Source organism: Homalodisca vitripennis, chromosome 3, assembly GCF_021130785.1.
Source record: "Homalodisca vitripennis isolate AUS2020 chromosome 3, UT_GWSS_2.1, whole genome shotgun sequence".
Classification (NCBI taxonomy): Eukaryota; Metazoa; Arthropoda; class Insecta; order Hemiptera; family Cicadellidae; genus Homalodisca; species Homalodisca vitripennis.
This window is the reverse complement of record NC_060209.1, coordinates 25,729,538-25,754,418: the sequence shown is the minus strand read 5'-3', so window position 1 is coordinate 25,754,418 and position 24,881 is coordinate 25,729,538. Positions and strand designations below refer to the sequence as shown.

The 24,881-nt window shown below is 35.0% G+C and overlaps 1 protein-coding gene across 1 annotated transcript; it reads left to right on the top strand.

Moving 5' to 3' along the window:
- Positions 1-2,822: 2,822 nt before the first annotated feature.
- LOC124358620 (transmembrane protein fend-like) lies at positions 2,823-4,912 on the top strand. The gene is made up of 3 exons (XM_046810921.1): positions 2,823-3,012; positions 3,096-3,426; positions 4,663-4,912. Exons 1-3 carry the CDS (start codon positions 2,854-2,856, stop codon positions 4,746-4,748), a joined length of 576 nt encoding a protein of 191 aa, XP_046666877.1. The 5' UTR covers positions 2,823-2,853; the 3' UTR covers positions 4,749-4,912.
- The last annotated feature ends 19,969 nt before the right edge of the window (positions 4,913-24,881 follow it).

The following is a 24,881-nucleotide window of genomic DNA, read 5'->3' as shown; positions in this document are numbered from 1 at the left end:
TTAATTATCTAGTTGTGAATAAGATGCGTAAGATGGTGAACCGGGTCCCATGTGCCAATTCTAGCCCATTCCTCCAATCTTTCAACTTGCTCTCGTTAACCAAAAGCTATTTTTGTTGTCACAACTTATTCCCCACTCCTGGCTCACCTCTGGCACGATGTCAACACGGCAGTGCATTTTACTCTCTTCGGTTTCTGTTGCCTATGGCACTATCTGGCACAACACGCCCAGTAGCGTTGAAAAACAAATATGAAACAATTTAAACCATTTCTTTTTTACGCCCCGTTTGTTGATTTAACTTAGTAGATTTAAATGTTTATGGTGAATTTAAAACTGAGTGTGTAAAGTTTAAAAACAATTATTTTAGAACATGTGCTAAGGAAGTCATAGCGAGCGGTCTTAGACGTCGGACTTTTGATCGAAAGTCCCCCCTTTTTCTGTTTGATAAGATCCTCGCACGGACCAGTGGCCCATGAGGACGGGCAGAATAATGTCTAAAGGACCTCTCCTTAAAAAAGGTGAAAACATAACATATTATATGTACATAATGTAGTGTAGTTTACTGGTATTATCAATTCAAAGTAGGCTTAATAGTACTACAAATATTTCTGTAGCATTATTAAAAAACTAGTTGATACTGTTCATGGTACAATAGAACTTTATGAACACCCCAGCAACTTTAAATGCTTCAATTTGAAACGCAGTCAATTATTTTAATATTTTTGTTTCGTTATTACTCAATCGCATTGTTCTCATTCGATTTTCGGAAACTTGCCGTATAAAAGCCCCTAACATCAAGTAGAACTACTATAGGTAACCCACTTACAAAAAGACATTGGGTGGGTTAATAAAGCCCTCCGCCAATGTGATGCCGCTCTCTCCCAGTATCTCGCCCACCACTGCTCGGCACTCGCCCGCTTGCTCTATCCCCTGATCTGACCACTGCCACTTAGAGGTTAATCTTACACCAAAATGCAAGCTCCCTAGATACATTTATGGCTATATAAGTCTTTCCAATAAATATTGTATGCTTGTATAGGCCTACATACAAAAATGCAATATATACTAATAGGATATATAAAAGTAGCTGTAACGTAAAACAAAATGGCGCGAGCGAGACACGATCCACATATATGACGAGGAGATGTTTATCCCACTTCCCAACACTGGAGGGGGCCCACCTGCGCGTGGCTGCTCAGATATTTGATTCTGCGCAGGTTTCTTTGCGAGCGGTTTATCTTTTAGTAGGTGCGAGAGCCTTTTATACTAGTAAGTCTTAATATTGATTACTCATTTTGTTTTCTTATTGGAAAGCGTGCTTATAATCCTCAGTGAGTTTTATAAATTGAAATTACTGCAGTTCATTTGGCTGCATTTATAACAAGAATGTTTTATAGTGGTGACTCATGTAATATAATTTAATTTGTCTTAAAAGGGTAAATAACTTACAAACATGAGACATCTCAGATACAAAAAGTGCTATAAAGAGACTGATGCATTTATACTGTCCCTATGTGTTCTGATATAGTTTCAAGTAACGAGCAAGACATTTATACCGACGTAAATATTATGTATGTACGAATATTTTAAGTTATGTAAAATACGATTTATTGTGTTTTCAGTGTTGGGAGACCTGTGAGGTGTTGCAACGGGACAGATCGCCTTGTAACCAGCCGCACTGTGTGAGTTTGTAGTTTGCTTAGTTAATTTAAAATAGTTACTATTATTATAACACAACAAATCAATGTAACGTAGTATCAAAGTACCCGCTAGAACGTTACGAAAGTGTTACCAACCAATCCTACAAAGTAAACGCATCACTTAAGGTCTTACTATTCCGTATGATTAAATGTCATGTGATGTCAGTTAATGTGAGTTCTCATTACCATCGTAGTTACACATATAGCTAGTATAAAAATCAAGGAAATAGGAGTTTTCCGGGCATTTGCCATCGTTCAGTGATAAAAAAATATTATGTTCCTTCTACAACCCTTCCATCATCAAAATGGAACTTCAAACAAAGAATGTAGAAATGTCAGTTATGTTGTTACCTTTCATTTTGATCTTTGTAACCCAAAATTAACCCAAAATCTTGACCTTTCCTTGTATTAAGAGGAACGCATGAACTATCAAGAGTTGTCACATGGAAGGACAGACAGACAAAGGCACTATTTCAAGACCTGTCGTAGCCTTATTGACTTTTAGTTTTTTTTGTTCCAAGTGGTGTATGATATTGAGCAAAATAACTGAGCTTACTTTTTAAATACACCACTGCATTAGTGAAAAGTACACTCTTTACCCGTAATGTCAATTCAATGATCATGGTTTTCAGGGTGTGGGTTGTAAGGAAGCTTGTCACTTCCCACTGCTGAGCCGCTCAAGAGCTGAGTTACCCCAGAACGAAGAGACGCTGCTGCTGAGTAACTCACGTGTGTCGTGGCCAAGTACTGCTGGCATGTACGTGGTGATGGGTCAGCAGAGCGGGCGACCTTGGACTCAGCTGCTGCAGACTCTGGATTCCAGCGCCCCCATACCTCCGGACTTGGATCTGGAGTCAGTGCGGGTGCTGGAGGTCCAGTGGCAGGGACTCACCAAGGTGTACAGTCCGCCACCCGAGTCACCCATTGTCCAGTTGGAAGCCGTACTCCGCAGTTTAGGCTTGGACGATAGGATCATCGTTGCGAGTACGGAAACTTCAGAGACACCATTACCTCAGGTGATGATCACAGATGTCTTATCGATGATTAAGTATGCAAGTAAGGAACACAGTTAAATTTATTAACAATATTACAGAACATGACATCATCGTGGAACCTAAGGGTGGAATCGATAACTCGGCAGTTTCCTCTGGCGATGACCCGCATCTGCTGGCTGGCCAGAGAGGCAGCCACTAACTCCCTGATGTACCTAGTCACGTGGCAGCTGTGGGAGGGGATTCTGCGGGGGAACCTCCTCACCAACTCCTCATGCGCCACTCTGTCCTTGCGGCCCGATACCATCTACCGAGTACAGGTAACAGTTGGTCGATACAAAGTAAAGCAGTTTTAAAACTTAAAGAATGATATCAAAAATTTTAACAAGAATACTCCTTTTAGGTGGCCTTACTCAGTCCAGGATCTCACGAAGGCGAAAGTGAGCCTTTAGTTGTAGACACACACCTCGTCCACACTGTGGACTCCAGTGTCCTCTCGAGTCACGTGACCACTCTAGGGCTCGGACAACACGTCACTCTGACACACCACGGACAACACGTCAGTCTGACACAGTCGCCAGACCCAGGGACCCAGCTCGTAGTGGGGGTGGCAGCAGCAGTCATCGTGTTTCTAGTTTTGACCCTCAGCCTTACCTGGAGGTGGCGCCACCGGCTCTCACTGCCTCACACGAAACTGATAGACGAAGACTTAGTGACTCCTAATATTTATAGAGGTTAGTATACTCGATTAGCTAGACAACTAACGCTTTAATGGAATTGAAGAATAATTAACAACTAGAGAGCCTGGAAATAGATACACTTGATATTATGTACATTAGTGGTACTTCACCAACATTTTTAGTTTGGTTTTATAACGTTTTTATTGGATATTTATTCATCAGTTCTTTGTAGACTCTTGGAGCAATTGGAAAATTCTTTAAATATTACTAAATGTTAATAAAAACACTACTTTTTCCAAATTGTTTATCAGTTCTTTGTTTGAAATTTGTTTTTGGTGACAAGGTTTGAAAGGATAACAGGATTGCGGACATTTGCGAGCGTTATATTACAAAAGGTATAACAAAACGTTTAAATGAAGAATCTATCTTTTTTGTCAGGTGGGGGAGCTACAAAAATATAAAAATTAAGAACAGAAAGAAGAAAAGGGTTCAAACATACCCAAAAGCTGTTTGGAGTCTAGTCCAGTCGTTGTCACTGCACAGAATGAAAGTTCCGAGCACAAGTCACGAGTACGAGGATCACAATCACACATCACACCAACACAGGCGAAAGTGGATAGTAATTTTATTGATGCCCATTGCAAGAATATCCCATTATCCTGTTTCATCTTTCTACGCAATGAATGCAGTTATGCTAAATGAAAATTTACTATTAGACATTTTCAGATGTTAGCCGATTCTGGAGCCTGTATTTTTTAGGATTCAAAGGAACATTCTTAGATGTAAAAAGACAATACATAAGGTTAACCAAGCACAAATAAATATGGCGACAACTTTTCTTGTATATAATTTAGTGTTATAATTTCTTGCAACAAATAACGATGGTAAATGTCAAATATCCTACTAACTACCTCTTCTTACACTTTTTGGTGACAGGCTGGTGTCCTTATTTAGGTGTAGTCTGACTCAGCCTGTGATGGTTCTTATAAAAGCAAAATATGAGTAAGGATCAGTATGGAAGAAATGGACATTACAGGTCTAGAACTAAGGTCCAGGCAGGATATATCCCAATGCCATCCATTATCAGATACAAAGTTTGACATGTTACACCTTGCAGAAAATCACCCCCAATAGCTCATTGAGTGGGTAGGATAAGGGATAATTATTAAAATAAAATTGACCCTGAAGCCCTTTTTTGCAATTTTTAATGTATTAAATTAATTTTGCTCAATGTATGAATTGGTATATGAGTTGGTTGTACCCTTTTTGAGATAACGTTTTTTGTTCCAGTTTACCCACCAGCGATCAGGCTGGTTGCAGAACGTGCAGATTCCAGACACATCTTTTCAGACACAACCAGCCTTCTTCAAGACTAAATAAACAGGGACTTTCCACGTTTTGACACTCATCGTTGACATATTTATATAAAATTAGCATATTAGTACCGAAGAATCCAAGTCCATACGTTAGATCCAAATCTGTATAATGGGTAGCTCCAATTCATCCCCTGGATTAACGTTAAAGTACACAACTATCGCCTAATTGACGCGTGTGTTGTAGAGAAGTATTTCACATAAAGTACTTTAGTACATAATCGCGGATAGCAGGTGGTGTGAAGAAAATTAATACATTTTGAAATTAGTTCTTAAAAAAAAAAAAAAAAAAAAAAAACATAATCACATAAAGGCCAAACAGTTTCATCAATAACGATAAAAGTATTCCAAATCTTTAATAGGATCCAAACCTGTTTGTTTGTAATCAACGCTATTATTAAGAATAATTTTATTCCGCATAATAAAAGATAATATAAATGATAATAAAAATAGTTCTAATGCAAATTACGATGACAAGTGATAAATTGTTTTATGCGGGGTAAAATAAATTTGTTTTTATTTTTGAATTTCAAAATATTTGAATCCTTTGTACAATAACTACTGTGAAATATCTAAATTCTTGTATTTGTAGATTTTTATGTTGTAGCTGTAACATTTGTGAATGCTTTCATAACAATTAGTATCCATAGAAATTGCCAAAAGACAAAATAAATTAAAATCTGTACAACAAATCGTTACTATAATGGGGATTGTATAAACAAGAAATACTGTGTTACTTAAACCTAGAGTCATTACTTAATTTTAAGTTACTATTACTGAATGTTCACTATTTTATTATTATGTTGTATTTAATTTAATCTTGACCTTTAATCCTAATTGTCAGTGTTTCTAGTCATTATAAAATAATTTTCAATGTGTTGTGTACATTTTAGTAACAGTTTATCCTTCAATGTTACTATTACAATAGGTGTACCATTATGAGAATTGGAAGTTTTTTTTATATACTCTTTATTTATTTTGTTTTAGGAAGTTGAAATAAAGATGTTTTATAAAATTGGATGTTTAAGCATTATTTATGCTGCCACTAGCTTTCTTACATGAGTGTTTCACATCATATTTTATGCATATTCATGCAAAGTATGGTGTAATTCATCGTTATTCTGTTAAAGAAACTTTAAGTAGTTACATGTGTGTCAGCCAATACTTTCTTAGTGTCTTAAATATTTTCAAATATCGAAATATATTTAGATACAATAAACATAATTGCTTTGCTTTTTTATATATGACAACGTTTATTTCAGTCTTTATATAAAACTATTCAGTTTTTGCACCAAATACTAATTTTGAATACACACCATTAAGTATTTTATAAAAAATACAAATAATTCTTTTATTGCATATATTAAATATAGTATTATTTTGCAATGAGATAGTTTTCGTTGAAAGCTATAACTGTAATGTACGATTTGAACATTATGTTTTACAGATACGGACTTTGAATATTTACTTTTATTTACGTAAGTGTTATTTACTGTCAATATTTACAATGTTAATTATGTGGAAAAAGTGTTTATCATTTTACTTACTTTTTGTTTTACTTTTCAATCAATTATATTCTTGTTTCATTGTTATCGTTTAAAAACTGTGACAACTTTTATAGATATCAGAAAATGTGACGCTTTTTTCATGAAATTTCTTGGAAAAATTAAATATTATTAGAAAAAAAAATTAGATTAGGCACTAATAAGAATTTTTTCTTTTTTTAATCAACGATGTTTATTAAACAAGAGCTAAAACAGGAAGTCATTAGTTTACCGATCTCTAAGTCATTAAAATTCTTCAATTCTTCAATTCAATTAAAATGGTTTCATTTAAGGGGGTTCGGTATGCCCTATCCTTCCCATATTAATTTGGCCAATTGTATGTACCTTTTTCTCAGAAACCTTTAAAGCTATCATCATCAAACTTTAGGACACTACTATTTAGACCTTTGTTAACATTTAGAGCGGAACAGAAGTTAAAAAAAGAAGTTTTTATTTAATTTGTTGTAAATAAAAAATTTATTAATTTTTTGTAAAATAATTTATAATTATAATTTTTTTAATAAAAATTTAAAATAGATTTTTATAATGTCTTCCGCTCTAAATGTTAACAAAGGTCTAAATAGTAGTGTCCTAAAGATTGATGATGATAGCTTTAAAGGTTTCTGAGAAAAAGGTACATAAAATTAACATGGGAAGGATAGGGCATACCGAACCCACTTAAGAAAAATTTCTTAGGTCTGTTATTTTTCCGCTTTTAACACTGCTTCAAAGATACTAAAATAGGCAATCGTATCAAAACAGGATGAAATCATTTCAAAATCATTAGATTTTAATTTTTAAATTTACATAACTTCTGACATTGTTTAGATATACAATAAAAATAAATAAATACAGAAATATAAAGTTGAATACTTACTGCCATTAAGATAAATGACTCATTGTCATTTACGGTGAATTTGCGTGATTTGATTTTAAAAGGTTTTAAAAATGGATTAAAAGAGGTATATAATATATTTTGAATTTAGAAACATTCATAATTTCATTTAAAAAAGCACATAAAATTCTTAATAGTGAATTTTAAAAGATGAAAGGTAAGAGTTTGCCACAGTGTCACATAACAGGCTTCTCTAAGGTTGCATGCAGAATTTAAAATGTATTGCTCATCTTATTTTATAGATGTTTTGAAGAAAGACATACAATCAAACAGAATATATTTTTGTGTATTTCTTCATTCAGATAAAAGACAAATTGTGCCTACCTACTGAATAATAGACTTCAACTCTCAGCCAATTTCCATGATTGGCCATGCATCATCATACAAACGTATTCTTATATATGTAGAATTGAAATTCCATCAATATTAATGTCTAGATGAAATTAAGGAAACAGGATTTTTCCAGCCATTTGCAATGATACAAAAAAATCTGTAACACAAGAAGAAATCTTTCTCGAGATATCTTAGATATCTAGAAATTCATTACGTTGGGTCACATAGCTATGGTTAAACAATAAAAGTCTACACAGCAAGTCACCAAAAGATCATGTTGTATGTGTTGGGGTAGTTAGGCTACATATGGTAATTTTCATATGTTAAAATTGTATTAGTCCTTATAAATATGTGTGCTACATGGTTATCCATAAAGCCAATATAAAGATATTCACTAATGCTCAGCCAAACCTATGGTGTGACGTGCACCATAATCCAAATCATTTAGTATGATGTTGCCTATAAAAAATTGCAGTTTACTTTCGAGAACCGTGGGGACAGTAAACTGGGGACCGTGGGGACAAAAATTAAAGTTTTCCAGTTTCTAAATAATAGGCTTCGCTGACGCTCAACCAATGAATATGCTGCAGATGTAGAAAATCGAGGGGTGTCGATGGGCACTGAAATTTTACTCTTTGCACATTCATGCCTCGATGATTTATCACTTACGGCTCACAATTTTGGTTTTGAATTGTAGTACAAATATCTTTGTATTTATTCAGTTTCACAATTAGAAAATGTATGTACAATGTTAATGGGACTATTGATTTTTATGAATGCAGGATAAATTATTTTACTCATTTGAATACATTTGATTTCGTTTATTAATGGTTTCTATTTTCAGCTATTATATTTTAAGTAGGCTACACTATACAAACATACATGCAGATACATATCAGACTTGACTTAAAATTTAGTTTGTTCCATCTTCGTGACGGCAAAATACACCTGTCATGTCTTTTTGTTAAAAATATAATCTTGGAATTTTAGTACTTTTCCGTGGTTTTCGTCTACTATGCATTGGATCTTTGTTCAGGTCTCGAGGTTAAGAGTTAAAATAATAAGCAATGTCTGAGTATAAAGCTCGAAATTTGAGCCGCTAAAACAGGACATGTGGAGACAGATAACTAACATGTCCATTAAAAGGATAAATGGATTTCGGACATTTTCCATTGTTATATGTTATAAAAGGTATAACACAACGTTTCGAGGACTGGAACCTATCCTCTTCGTCAAGTGGGGGAGGTACCTACATAAATAAAGAGCATAAAAAAGTAAAGAAGGGGAAAAAGGGATCGCACATACCCAAAAGCTGATTTTAGGATATACATACCCACCTGACGAAGAGGATAGATTCCAATGCTCGAAACGTTGTATTATACCTTTTATAACCTATTACGATGGAGGAAAATTTCCGAAAATTATTTATCTTTTCTAACCTTTCATCATCAATAACGAACTTTAAACACAGGTTTTCATTGTCCGTCATTATGACGAATAACACTAATTATTTAGCGATTTAAATCACTAGCTACAGTTAGTTGTGGTTTAACACTTGATGTAGACCGTCTATGTCTAAGAAAGGTAAAAAACAATCTGAACAGTTCTTTTTGTTCGAATTTTGTGAATTGTTTTGTTACAGATTACTTTTATAATAATGGATAAACCTATGTATAATGTCCCTAATGCTTATTGTTAAGCTTTGTACCATTTCACCACATATTTTATAGTGATAAACATTAGGAAATCACTTAACGGAAGTAACTGAGTCCGGAATGAAATGGCAAAACGCTGTACCAACGCAACGGGAGATTGCACAATGCAAAAGATAACTGAGCACGTTTGATTGGTTTTTTTATCAAGTTTGTTTTATCGCCGAGTTGTTGAACGCTTTCATGATAGTTATCGGGGACAGTTATCGAGTAACAGACAGACAAACAGCAATACCAGGGGCAGTTGTTCCGCCTGTTGTTTGGACAGTCAAATAGCTATTGTTTTCGTCGCTGAACAAACTACAACCATTATCGTGTTATACTTTCAAACAGGCCTTATCTCTCGTACGAGTTTAATATAATGATGCTGGGGTTTGCACCGGAGTGCTGTACAATACAGGAACTTGGGGGTGAAGGGGAGGGGGGTCTGTTCCCCTCTCATCATGATGTCTAGACGTCTGTGCGATATTCGTTATGGAAATCACTAGATACCGGTCTTCTCAACATGCTTTCTAAGTGTCAACAGCGATGCACATAGAAATATCGAAAAACGTTTATATTTGCAGGGAGCATCAATCGATAAAAAAATAATAAAATTGAGGTTTGACGAACTATAGTCTACTTATAATTGGTCTATTAATTTATAATTTGTTCAAACTTAATCCATATTTAACAATGAGAAACTCAACGGCGAGTATTACTAACGAATTAATTCGTTGGGCTTTTTATCAGGACTATCGACCTTGTACTCTGACGATTCTTCTTCTCTGTTTGGTAAGATCCTTGCAGAGTTCAATGGCCCATGAGGCAAAATAAGACTTAAAAGGGAATTGGCGTAAAGAAACCAACAACAAAGAACAAAATTTAACTAAATCGTAGCCTATAAGGCTCCATAGTTTGATGATATCAATTGAATCGTTATGGATCAAAAGAACAAGAATAACAAATGGAGTGATTTCATATCTTGCCTCTTCTATAACGGGGTTCCACTTTATTGACATATGATCTGTAGTCGTTAATAACTAGATGATCAGGGTCTCAGATTGTCACCTTACAGACCCAAATTTGAATCCTCGTTTAAGCGTGGCCTTTCCTTAATCCATCATCAAATAATACGCGCCTCGGCTAAAATAATGTAATAAACGGGTCCGTAATAGACCTTTATACGATTCAAAATAAAAAAAATATTAGCTCTGATCGGCTTACGCATTTTTTTGTTAAACGTATTTTACATTGTAGTACATTGTATGGAAAAATCTATTAATCATTCATCAACTTGAAATAAATATAAAGGTGATAAAGTTAGAGATAATATAATGCAACATACGTTTTTATAGTAGATAAATAAAGTGTCAAACGATCCAAAAGGTATAATAAATGGTTTTTGAAATAGTAAGACCGTTATAGCTCGTTCTACTTGCTCAAATAGCCAAGTTAGATGCGTTTCCTTAGTACGTAGCACTTTTAAAAGGGCTTACGATTGACAAGACCGAAGGATGATCGAGATAACCCTTAATGGAGATCCTGAGGAGGACTCAACTTCAAAATTGTATTTTGAAATTTAATTAGGTAATTATATCAGAAGTGTGCAAATAGGACGAGCTTTCAAAGTAAAGTTAGGTTTTGGTTATTTCATTAAATAGGTAGTATTTCTTCAGATCTTTGTGTTAATTTGCCAACGATCAAAGCATTTAACGAAATTCGACTATCAGATTCGGTTTTTAATTAGTTTTGAATCAATAAGCTTATAGTGTGAGACTTGGAGTTAAGAGGGGTATAAACTAACTGATCAATGAAAAGTTCCGATATTTCGAATGGTCTTTTTATAAGAATATTTTTACATCTCTTTTATCACGTAGCATTATAAAAATAGTGTGAAATAAACAGTTTTCAATAAATTAGTTGGGGTAAAAAAGATTATATTTATAAAGTAATTTCAAAACTAGTTTAAAGTGACGGACTCTCAGTGTGTTGTTTTAGAGAGACTATAAATAAAAATATTTGATTTGCATCTTTAGACAAATTTTAGCCACATAATAAATTAGACTGCATATATTTTCCCTGAAAAGCGATATAAATCACACTCCAATTAGACGGCTTGGAGACCCGAGAGTGAGGCCCTCCCCTCAGGTTGTCAACAGCCCCATACTTCACCGCTAGCGACACTCGCAGTTGGCTGGCTCCCAGCGGGTCTCCAGTGGGGAGAAGAATGAAGCCCGCAGCTATGCACAAAGGCATCCGGGCAGTTGGCTCTGCTCAGGCATGCGTCTATTTTTACTCTCTCTGATTGACCTGACTGATTCTTGAATGGCGATCTAACCCAGTAATGGAGTTGTTCTGTTAAATTTACAGTCTGCTAAAATTTTCCAAATTTATTAACTGCTGTCACCTTAGGACGATGAAAAAAATCTAATTGAAATTAGCCACCTAATAACGATATTATGCGTTAGTCTGAGAGGTCTACTTCTGCTCAAAGGTATTTTTAATAATGTAATAGTGTTGCCTCGAAATAGACAAAAAACACATATATACGCGAAAGTCTTATTTGGACAAAAAGAGATGAGAACCTTTAATTGAAATTAGTCCTGAAAGGACCCATGCGCTGCTTCAGAAATACCATGTATTTATGATGAATGAGGTTAGGGTTAGGTAGAGATCTACATGCCGTCTAAGTGATATCCAGTGCCATAGTATCAATTGCCTTGTTACATATTTAGCGCTTGAAGAAGTATTTATTGTTCGAATCAATTAAATTCGCACTCCACAGTAGAATTTGCCTTGTTGCTACGATCACGGATATATATATGCGTTTGTCTGAGAGGTCTACTTCTGCTCAAAGGTATTTTTGATAATGTAATAGTGTTGCTTCGAAAAAAACAAAAAACATATACACGCGAAAGTCTTCTTTGGACAAAAAGAGACGAGAACCTTTAATTGAAATTAGTCCTGAAAGGACCCATGCGCTGCTTCAGAAATACCATGTATTTATGACGAATGAGGTTAGGGTTAGGTAGAGATCTACATGCCGTCTAAGTTATATCCAGTGCCATAGCATCAATTGCCTTTTTACATATTTAGCGCTTGAAGAAGTATTTATTGTTCGAATCAATTAAATTCGCACTCCACAGTAGAATTTGCCTTGTTGCTACGATCACGGATATATATATGCGTTTGTCTGAGAGGTCTACTTCTGCTCAAAGGTATTTTTGATAATGTAATAGTGTTGCTTCGAAAAAAACAAAAAACATATACACGCGAAAGTCTTCTTTGGACAAAAAGAGACGAGAACCTTTAATTGAAATTAGTCCTGAAAGGACCCATGCGCTGCTTCAGAAATACCATGTATTTATGACGAATGAGGTTAGGGTTAGGTAGAGATCTACATGCCGTCTAAGTTATATCCAGTGCCATAGCATCAATTGCCTTTTTACATATTTAGCGCTTGAAAAAGTATTTATTGTTCGAATCAATTAAATTCGCACCCCACAGTAGAATTTGCCTTGTTGCTACGATCAAGGATATATATATATATATATATATATGCGTTTGTCTGAGAGGTCTACTTCTGCTCAAAGGTATTTTTGATAATGTAATAGTGTTGCTTCAAAAAAAGAAAAAGAAAAAAACATATACACGCGAAAGTCTTTGGACAAAAAGAGATGAGAAACCTCTAATTGAAATTAGTCCTGAAAGGACCCATGCGCTGCTTCAGAAACAACATGTATTTATGCTGAGTGAGGTTGGGGTTAGGGATTGGGATCCATGTCGAGGTCACTTGAGGAGGAATAATGGGGACTATCTCAATCATCTTACCTTGGATGAAGGGTGAAGGAGGCTAGCTCTGTCCAGCTTCCTCCAGTCAAAACGATCAAGGGAGCCTGTGAGAGCCATTATTCTCTTTAAAATTAGGGATTCCCACCCAATCCCCCAGTCATCCTCCGCAGTAAAGTAGACCTTTCGATCAACCCTTTTACCACAATATTTCAGGCCACTTTTGAACCGTTTCTAGACATCCATAGAGTTGACCAGATTTATGTGGCTCTTTGAAATTTCCTGAACCCAGTGTAGGAAGTACCCTTGATTATGAAACCATCTAAGAAGGTTCCATAATCCAGAGTTCTACTGGCAGTGGCAAGGGAACCCTCAGTGAATAATAGCAGTTTTGAGCTATTTGTTCCATTACGCAAAACCATGATAGTCTTACATTCGTGTTACCATAAGATAAAATTTTGTCTATATTAGATTATCGAGATAGAATGAGTACATACTATTTTAATAAATTATTGTTGTATTAAGAATTATAGTTGAATTGATTACAAAATAGGACTGGGACCGGTGGAGGGGGGCGCGGTCGACGGCTGAGAGCAGCCAATCAGCTTCGAGTAAACCGCACAGCGTTGCCGTTTTCATATCTGCATGTGACTCCTCAGTCTGTCTCTGTCCAGTAACCGATTCGTGCGTTTCACTTTGTAATCTCGTGTTCTGTGCAACTATAGTGGTGTTTCCGTTGTTTAACAGTCCTTTTCAGGACTTAGCTGTGACTTAGGCCTACAGTAGTGTAACAAACTATTTTGTACTTTCATAACCTTCGTACTGGTAGTTAAAGATTATATTTACATCATGAATGCAGAAAATCAAACTGTGAATCGTCTTGGGCGTCCGCGCATTCATCTTAAGCGTTTACATTATCAGAACGTAGGACGTGGTGAACCTCTGCGCACTCAAGCCAGAAAACTTGTTTGCACTGCCAAAGAATATTTCCAGCAGGAAAAAAACAAACAATGGGCCACTCTTACCCGTTGCCAAAGTTGTACAACGAACTGCAGCGGCCCTGGGCATAAATAAAAATACCGTTGTAAAAATTTGTTCAGAGAAGATGAAAAACATTGATGAGGGAGGAAGTGGAGAAGTACATACCCCAAACAAAAAGAAACTTCCACATCAGAAACGAGTTACAAACCTGGATAATTTCCAAAAAGATGCAATCCGTCGCCATGTGTATGCATACTATAGACGAAAGGAATATCCAACTTTAAAAAATCTAATTCAATCATTGAAGGATGCCGATTTATTTAACGGTTGCAAATCTTCTCTTTCACTTGTTTTAAAACAACTTGGCTTCAAGTACAAGTCAGTTGGGAAACGGAAAGTACCTTTTGAAAGACCAGATGTAGTTGCATGGCGCTGTGTAGGTTTCTTCGTCAAAATGAAGAACTTAAATTTAGATGAAGTAGTCTGGATTGACGACACATGGGTTAACACAAACCACTCCCAAAAAAACGCTTGGACAGATGACTCTGTTCAAGGTACAATGTCCGTACCTCTCGGTAAAGGGGGAAGAATGATTTTGCTTCACGCTGGTAGTTCTAAAGGGTTTATTCCAAACAGCCTTCTACTTTTTTTCTTCGAAAAAAACCAGTGATTACCATAAAGAAATGGACCACGAAAAGTTTTTAGGCTGGTTTGTAAACAATCTTCTTCCAAATTTGGAAAATCCTCAACCATAGTATTTGATAATGCTAAGTACCACTCAAAAGTATTGGACAGTGGTACTTTTGTGGTACCCAAATGGGCCCAACAATGGCTTCAAAAAATGTTTGGTGGTGGAATGGCTACAGAAATTCAACATCCCATTTGAAGCAGACATAAAGAAAACAAAAATAAACCGAATATATTTTGAATTCTATTTCCGCATGCAAATACGACAAAACTATACACTTAAAAACCATGTTCTAAATCATTTTTATGAATACTGGTTTAAAATTACATCTCAATTATTATCTACCCAACTGTAGTGATATTTAAAATAAAATGTGCAACCAAATATTTATGTCATTATTTAAATCAATATTTTACGTGAGTTTGTTTCATTTATCGACACCAAAACGAAAAGTATGAGCAAACAAGTTCATACAAGGTCATGAGTGAACTTGATCATAATTTTGTGTAAATGACCAAAAGTCACTCAAAAATATTAACCATAATGAAGAAATTAATAGAATAATAATATAATCAATTGAAGACTCAATAAACGGTCAGTGAAACGCGCGTGGCTAGCAGATCTGCTGTACCCTGTAACGCCAAGCGACGTCGACGTGGCAACGCCGCTCCCTCTCCTATGCCGAGCGCCAGTCCTATTTTGTAATCAATTCAACTATAGTAGTACGAAAAGCGTGCATTATGATAATGTACCGTTGGAATAACATCAGTGTTTTATAGTAATTAAGGTAATTACTTTTACATTTATTATAACATAAGGTCAATATAGTTTCATTAATTCAAATCGATGAAATCGTACTTTAGCACACTCAATTATTATAATAATATTAGGAATACTGATTAATAAAATGCATTAGCACATCTCTACAACGCCACAACGCGTGCTTGATATTCCTCATATTGTTGACACTGTAAATATTGATTTCAAAATATAAAACTTGAACTGTCAATTCAATATAAAACAAAAGATTAAGAATAGAAATAAATAAAACACTGACAAGTTTACCGGACAATGTTTATAGTTTTCTTCTTTGTTTCAACAGTATTTTTATTTATATTCAAAACAAATGTCTTTTGTTTTTTATTACTGACTAGCAGTTACCCGCAACTTTGCACGCGATTTCCTATTGAATAACATGTACGTAATAGAGATATCCTTTTTCAATTGACTGTAATTTAAGGCTAAAGAGCAATGTTTTGGGGTTCTGACTTCGGAGGGTAACATAGTTTTATAAATACCAATAAAATATACAAATTTCTCTGTAACGTCTCATAAAATTTGAGAATTGAGCTCCAAAGCATACAGTAACACTTGAACTATTTTAGATCAGAATATATCAGGAATACTCTGTAGAAATCTTAGTGAAAGCACTTACGACGTAGTATAATATTTAATTGCAAGTTGATATGTATAAGGTACATATTATTTAACAATCCATTGGTAAAGGGTTCAAAACAAACGTGGGGCTAAAAAATCTACTTTTTAATGAACCAAAAATGTGTTCATTTAGTCATTGTAGATCTGGTCTGAAGTATTTCGTGTGCCTATAAAAAAAAGATAAAGATACATAGATCTGAAAAATCTCGTTGAATTAAATAGCGTCTACTTTTGGCCATTTTAATTTACTTCCCGTCTAAGTGATATCCGGTGTCATAGTATCATTTGTGTTGTTTCATAATTAGCGCGTGAAGAAGTATTTCTTGTTCGAATCAATTAAATTTTGCTCGCTAGAGTAGAATTTACCTTGCTACCACGATCAAGAAAATATATACATGCGTTGGTCTGAGAGATCTACTTCTGGTTTAAGGTATTTTTGGTAATGTGTGTTGCTTCAAAATAAAAAGAACAAGAAAACCCATATACACGCGAAAGTCTTCTTTGAACAAATAGAGATTACTTCTACTACTTCCCGTCAAAGTACTTTCTGACTGTTACGAGCGTAAGACACATCTATGTCAAATTCCACCTTTCTAGGACACTGGAATGTACAAAAAAAGTAGGAAAAACAAAATACGGTTCTTTAGGATTACAACACTTTTATGGTCTTGTGAGTGGTTGATGTTAAAGATAATGATTTTATTAGTCTGTTGACAGCAAAAAGCACGTGTATATCAAATACCATCCTTGTGGGACATCTGAAAGTAGAATAACAAATGTGTAGTTCTTCTGGGGGTTGTAACCCTGTCTTGGTCACTATGGGTGATTGATTTGCACAAGAAATCCTTTCTTCTTCTGTTGACAGGCATGCTCTGAAATAAAAAAAGAATCAAATTTCAACGTAGTAGGACATTGGGAAGTTGTAAAACAAAAATATAGTTCTTCTAGAGGTTTAAAACACCATTTTAACCTCTATGGGTATTTGATCGTTGTACCGTTTGACGATAACACATGGGGGTGGTGGTGACTTCTGAGGTCGTAGTAATAAATACTCGAATTGCAAAGTTTACTTATAAGTTCAGTTTAATTATTAAAACTTACAAGCACCACTTTTAGATGGTAAAGGAAAGGTATGTAATGCCCGTTGCCAAGAAACGACATATCTCCACATAGAATATAACTAAAAATGCATATCTTCCAGGTGGGCCTAAAATATCCAATGTTCTATGGAATTATGCCTACGATGTTCTATTTTATAAAACATAAGATTTTACTTCCCTTCGCAATATGTAGACTCACAACCCGGGTATCGGCGTCTTGGCACGAGACATTGAAGCTGTAGTCTAAGAACGGTTAATTCTAGATAAGGAGTAGAGTTGGGAAAGAGGTAGCCATCTACTCACAAAACACGTGAGATACATCATCTACGTGAGCTACGTGAACTCGCCTAAAACAAATTCGCGACGGTATTAGCCATTTAATGATACAAATTACTTATTATAACAACGTGTTCGCCATGGACGACGCCACAACTTTTATCTATCTCAATCAAGCAAATAAAAGATCTTCAAGGGTACGTTACTTTACTATTTACAACTCTACTTTACGTTACATTCATTTTTTTGTATGTTTGGCATCAAAGGGCTAATTTAATAATACGAAAAGATAACTTTTACTTACGGTCAAAGCGCGCGAGGTCTGCTCGGTCACATAGTTGGGCTGCTACAAAGGGTTAGAAGAAAATATTCATACGCGTGCCGATTAGGTAGTTACTCCGCCCAATAATTTAGTTCCGGAAAATTGGATAAAAATAATATTAAATTATACTGGCTGACTAAGTTGTGAATTTTACATTATATGAAATTTAATTAACTATTTTACGGTACATAGTCATGAACATTTTTTTATTTGTCTGTTAAAAGCGTAACACACGTAAGTGTCTATGTCATAAAAAAGTTGAAAAATAAAATACGCAACTAGGAGTTGCAACCTAATTACCTAATCTCTAAGAAAGTTTGATCTTTATGAAAATGCTTTAGTTTACTCGAGATATCGGAAAGTTGGAGAATTCTGATAAGTGAGTGAGGATTTTGCATTTCATATACATAGATGGTTTTAAGGTATATCTTGATTAGCCGATATTTGCAACTAGATTATGAATTAAAGTTGTCTTGTGAGGCATGTAGTAACTGTCAGTATGTACACTTGTTATACTTACCTTTTGATACTCGTTATACATAGAAAATAGTTTAAAAAATAAGTTATAATCTTTGAAATACCATCTAAATAGTGATATAATTTGTTTTCATTTTAAAATCATAAATATAACATCAGTGTTGAAATAAACTCAAAACATCTTGTAAACATCTGGCAATAGGAATAATATAAATAAGGAACAAAATAATTCAGAATAATTCTATAATTAACACTATAAAATAATTATATGCATTATGAAGGAAATGTTTAGGTATTAAAGAAAAATAATAAGATTAATATATTTTTAGAAGTGACAAAAAATAATTAAATTGGTAGATTTAAAAGTTAAATTACTTTTTAATTTCAAAAAGGTTTTCTTTGGAAATTTGATTTCTACGAGATGACATACTATAGAAAACTATACAAGATTGAAAGGATAGTAGTATAACGGAAATTTGCCATTGTTGTTTTTTACAAATTTATATCGATTTTGGATTTTGAAATCTATCCTGGAAACTTAGTGTTATACTTTTTGTAACAGACAACTATGTCAAATGTCCGAATCCTATTTTCTGTTCAAACCTTCCACTATCAATAACAAACTTTGAACAAAGTATACAAAATTGGTCCACGAAGAAGACAGTAATATTTTCTGTTATCTTATGTAACATGAACTAGGTTCATTTTCTTTCACAAGACAATATCAGATATGCATGCAGCTGGAGTCACTGTTGCTTGTTTGACCGTGGTCCGTTGGCTTTGTTATGCAAAACACTCAAGTTAGTTTGGGACTGATTCTGAATACAGAACCAGAATCAGTTTACAAAGATACGTAAGGTATACGTAATTTGGCCCTTTCAATTTGGTGCAGGTTTAATGTTTACCAGTTTTTAATTGTGTTACAGAATTTGTTTTCCGGTCTCTCAGAAAACGTTGGGCAACTTGCTGAAAAATGTCTCACTTATCGTTACAGCTTTTATTTATAAGAAATGAGAAATTGAGAATCCACTATACAAGTATTTCTGAAGCGTGTAACCGTCTCTGGTGAGCAATATAGATATAATTCTTCCTTTTAACACAGATTTAACTCGGACCTATAATTGTTACGATTTCCAACAAACTAGATTATTCAACAAACCGCCATTAGCATAAGAGAACAACCAATTAATAAGTTTAAATTAAGGATTTAAACTTGGCTTAAGACAAAAGCTTTTTACTCTGTTGACGAGTACATGAAGTGCAACATGTTTCATCTGTTACAAAATACATCTGGTTAATGTAACTAGATTAGGCATATAAATTAGTTTTTGTGTCAAATGGTTTTTTCATGGCGAAGCTTATTGTAACTGAAAATGTTATTTAATGGCCAATAAAGATCTTGAATCTTGATCAGCAAATAGCTCTTTCCTAAAGTTATCGGAAAATTATTAGAGCTGCTTAAATAATTAAAGAAAATTGAGAAACTAAAATACAAACACTCTCCAAACAATTCCAGAAAGAGTCTTAAATTGTTAAAGCCAAAATGAAATGTGTTTCTGTAATTAAAAAAAGCACTTCAAACTGCCTCTCTCCAACCACCTGTCTCATTTATTTCAGTAGGCAGTTCAATGTCACGGTACTTTAATTTATATTTTAAACGTATATTCAAAACTTCCTGGCACTTCTTCAGTTTATCAACCACGAAAAGAATGATTTTATCTTTATGTCCTTTACAGAAACACATTTCATTTTACCACTGGCGATTGTAGCGAAATTAATAAATAAACATCACAAATAACACAAACACAACACAAACATGTGACTTTAGACTGACGCCATGTTGTCCATTTGCCGAAGCGCTCCAGGATTTTTACCTGTGCAGGTAAGATGCACATTAATAAACGCAACCACTACCGCCAGCCAGATAGCCCGGACTTTAACCGAAAGAGCAAGAAAGACAGCATATCAAAATTTCAGCTGACCTGAAATTCTCTCTCGAAAACGTTGCTAGCTCTTATACTATAGAATAAGAAGAGCTGAGATTGTTATTGATAACATGTGATTGACATTTCATCAACACATGTTTTGTTTCTAAGACAAACACGAATTTGCGCTCACGTTGTAAAATTGTTTAGTGTACAAGAGAAGAAGTAAAAGGAGAAAAGTTGAAATATCTCAGTTTTGTTTTATATTACTCGTATCATTCATCAAATATTAAATAAAAATCAGAAATAGTACTTATTGATGCTATTATTTGTAACAGTACATTTCTTATACTCTCATTTTCAAAAGGTGACGTTAGATGTACAATATACAGGGTTTTTGCAAGAGGTTGACACAACTTCAGGAAATAGTGGTAGCCACAAAAGAAACAAAAAGATTCACTAAAGCATCCAATAAGGAGTCTCCTATCATTTCGTGAATGTCTGTCCATATGTGACTTTGTTGAAATGATAGTGACTGTAAAAAATACCAATTATCATTTGTATATCACAGCATTGCACATTTTTTCCAAACGGAATATTTCACAACCCGTTATTGCTGTAAAGAATTGCGTTTTGTTGTAAATGTAATAATTCGTTATCAACATTACAGAGCTCAGCGGTATAAAGAAAGTTGAACAAGACGGAGTGAAGACAGCGAGAAGCCAAGACAAAGGAAGTGGAGCGACAACACAAGTGGTTGAGAGAAATCCGGCCATTGTCAGTGGCGCTCTCCTTGAGAATAGCGTCGAGTGGCCCAAGTACCGAACACTCAAATATTTTCGGCGAACATGGAAATAAAGGAAACATTAACTTGTTCACGAATGTTCAACGACATCCGACTTGTTCGTGATTAATTCCATTAATATCTAACGCGTTTTAATGCAGTTTGTAATTACAAACGTGTACTAACGATGTTTCCCCCAATAAAAAATTATTCAATTTAGAAAATACTATATCAATGTGAGTCTGGGTCGTGGCGTTAAAATGGAAGAATAACGAGTGATTGGATAATCGATTGAATTCAACAATCGATTGATCTGTCTTACCGAATCCTTTACTTTCACGACCTAAATCAATACGTGATTACAAAGAACATGAGAAAAAAATAAAACATGCAAAATAATCGAACAACAAAGAACAAATCGGATGTAAGCAACCGGAATGAAGCGAGATATCGTGGCGTTGCCTTACACTGAGAATCAGCTGATATGACAATGTGGCAACGCCGCATGGTGGGGGAAGTATAGTGCGGTAACTATCCATACTGCTAGGCGTACAATATGTATCGTACTATAGTACAGTATATTACTCATATAAGAAAGAGAAACGGTCGAGACAGGGTGGTTAATGTCTGACGTCCGCAATAATGAATAGTGAAATAAAGTTTAACTATGTGGATTCCTTGTAGGTAGAATGTGTTGATGCCAGATTTAACCTCCTTCAGCCTTCCAGTCATAGGCCTAAAACGTACATATCGGAGGCGTTGAATATTGATCCGTAAAGATTGTCGATGTTCGTTAACTCTTTTTTGTAGATTTTTTAATTTTATTTGAATAAATGAAAGACTTAGTATTAAATTACCATATAGACTAAAGGAAAAACAAAGCTGTAGGTCTGCTTTGCTTACGAATTCACATCGTTTTTTTTTGTATAGGTTGTTTATAACTCCACCTTTCCATTTTAACCTTGGTTCCAGATTGAATGTGCTAAAATTATACCTTGGTGCCATTTATTTTCACACCATGGTGCCAAATAGTTTGAGCAACGAATGGCTCGTAGTATACTTGCCGGGAAGGCACGTTCTTGGGTGGAGAGGAGGGAGGAGGCGCACACCCTCCAATGAAGATCCGTTACTAAAATTCGAAAGGTGAGGTATTGGAATTTTGCAGAGGAGATGAAAACTAAAGACATTTATTTCATCAAACTCTAAAATATACTAATTTTTAAAATTGTTTTAGAATTTGTCATTTTTCCTGCAGTTGTAATCTAGATGCACTCAGTAGCGTATATACTGACACGTGAGAGTGTGTTTCAAATACATTTAAATTTACTTAAAATTGTATGCTACTTTCACTATAGCGATTCATACTAATTTAAAGTCCTTAAAGATCTTAAACCCTAAAACAACTAGGAGTAAATATACGTGACATAACAAGCAAATTGTACAAATCTATTTACTAATCTATTACAAAGTAGGGAGTACGTTGCACCTCGCGTCATGCAATAGGCATCGCTGAAGTTGTTTATGTCATTCTGATAATTAAGCGTTAATATGGCACATGTTACAATGCCACATGATTATACCCAATTTGTTTACAAATTTATTTGTTCTAAAATTCCGTTGCCATCATGGTTTACACATAAGATTAATGTAAACATTTTCAATAACGCTTACTCAAATGCAATGAAGGCACATGCACCACCCTCGAACTGGATGGTACCTATATAGAAATAAATCTTCATGCAAAATTTCAAAACGGTAGGCCAGTTCGTTCTTAAGTTGTAATGCGGAAAGACAGACAGGCAGAAGTGAAATTTTTCCAGTCCCTTCGTGAGATAGACTTTGCTAACGCTCAGCCATTGATAATGACAATAATAAATAAAAAGTATCATATGAAGAATAATGTGTTACACACACACACACACACACACACACACACACACACACACACACACACACACACACAACACACACACACACACACACACACACACACACACACACACACACACACACACACACACACACACACACACACACACACACACACACACACACACACACACACACACACACACACACACACACACACACACACACACACACACACACACACACACACACACACACACACACACACACACACACACACACACACACACACACACACACACACACACACACACACCACACACACACACACACACACACACACACACACACACACACACACACACACACACACACACACACACATATATATATATATATAAAACCGTCCTAGAAACATGTGTTTTAATATAGTATAAAGTAAATAGTAACCTTTATCACATACTTTATGAACTAATTTCATTCACAAAAAAGGGCAATTTCATTTGAAGCCCTTAGACCAAGTAATGGACGTGTTTGCAGCAATAAAGTCTACCTCTACAAAGGAAAGAAATAAAGAGCCCTCAGAGGAGGAAATGGCGGGCTATCATTCTCCCATACAGGGCTTGGCTTTGCAAGTGATAAAACACATTGATAGCCGCTTACTTGTATTGGTTGTAAGCTAGGGATTCATCAGTGTCAAAGCCCACCCCCTGTCGCTTTATCGTGCCGGGTTACCAGGGGTTGATTCAGAGTTACCCGTGGAAGTGATAAACAACGGGGTTAATGACAAAGAAACTACTTCTTCGTTCTGGTACCAAGTTTTGTTTTGATCTCGTTTAAACATCACTATTTCCTACGATTTTTCTCTGTTTGTTAGTAAATTGAATCGATGGTTTTATTAATTATTGAGAATATTCATTAATAAATAAATATTACATTTTTGGTGTTCGCAAAATGTTTTGAAGTTCATTACACCTTCTTTATAAACAAAGTAGTATGCGATTGTGCGTACTTAAATTGTGAAATGTTATCAATATTTTCTGTAACCCTTAAATTTTAGTGTTCTTTAACTTTTTGTTCAGTATAGGTGTAAAGATAATAGAAACCTAGTTCCTTAGAAGAATATTATGCCTCATCTATTAATTTTCAGCTTTGTTTTATATTTATGTTTTCCATATTCATCAACACAAGAAATTCAGGTTCTTCTAATATTCTTGATCAATGCACTGCTGACGCACGGTCGCGCAGACGCACATGTGCGTAACTCGTCATTCAAGCAAGGGGTTGAGGAATCAAAGTCAAAATATTTATTACACCATTGAGCATTTTTTCTTCGTCTCTAATTGTTAGCTCTAGGCTAGTAGGCTTCGGGAAATCCCATGCCGCCTCAATGTACTATTTGTTTTTTGACGTAGGATTCTTGTAAGGATCTAGGTTATCTTCTCGCTAAGGGTCCATCAGGCTTCCTAGGTTGAAGCACCTTATCCAGGTTACATTTAAGTTACCAATATGCAGATAGTTACTTTGTTAGTCAAAAACGTAAAATAATGAATTTAAACAAACAGACGTTTGAAAGTTAATCATATTTACTACATCTATGATGAAAACGCTGTCTACAGCTGTCACGCGACCTCATTCCCCAAACAATTCTCAATGCCTTTTTTTTAGAGAGCGAAGGGGTTCGAGGACTCCGTGGTAAGCGAGTAAAAGGGCATCCTGTAAACCAACTGAAAGCTAGGAATATATATTTGTTGTTATTTTAAATTTTATATATATATATATATTTTTTTTTAAGGAGAGTCCGATCCCCTTTTGATCCTTATCAAACAGAATAAGGGGGAGAGTCGACACAGTACGAAGTTTATTGTACCGATAAAAAGTGCAACGGTCACAGACAGGATTTGAACCTGCGCTATCTCTCACTTAGACTTAAAGTCCAACGACTTAGACCACTCGGCCATCGTCACTCCCAAATAAAAGTAATCACTGGATTCACTAGATGGTGGTTCGGAAGTCACCTTT

Bases quoted from the DNA above. Each gene is read 5' to 3' on its own strand.
- LOC124358620 (XM_046810921.1), top strand. From the start codon at position 2,854: ATGACCCGCATCTGCTGGCTGGCCAGAGAGGCAGCCACTAACTCCCTG. The intron at 3,013-3,095 runs GTAACAGTTGGT...TACTCCTTTTAG, and splicing joins ATACCATCTACCGAGTACAG to GTGGCCTTACTCAGTCCAGG. The intron at 3,427-4,662 runs GTTAGTATACTC...TTTTTGTTCCAG, and splicing joins GACTCCTAATATTTATAGAG to TTTACCCACCAGCGATCAGG.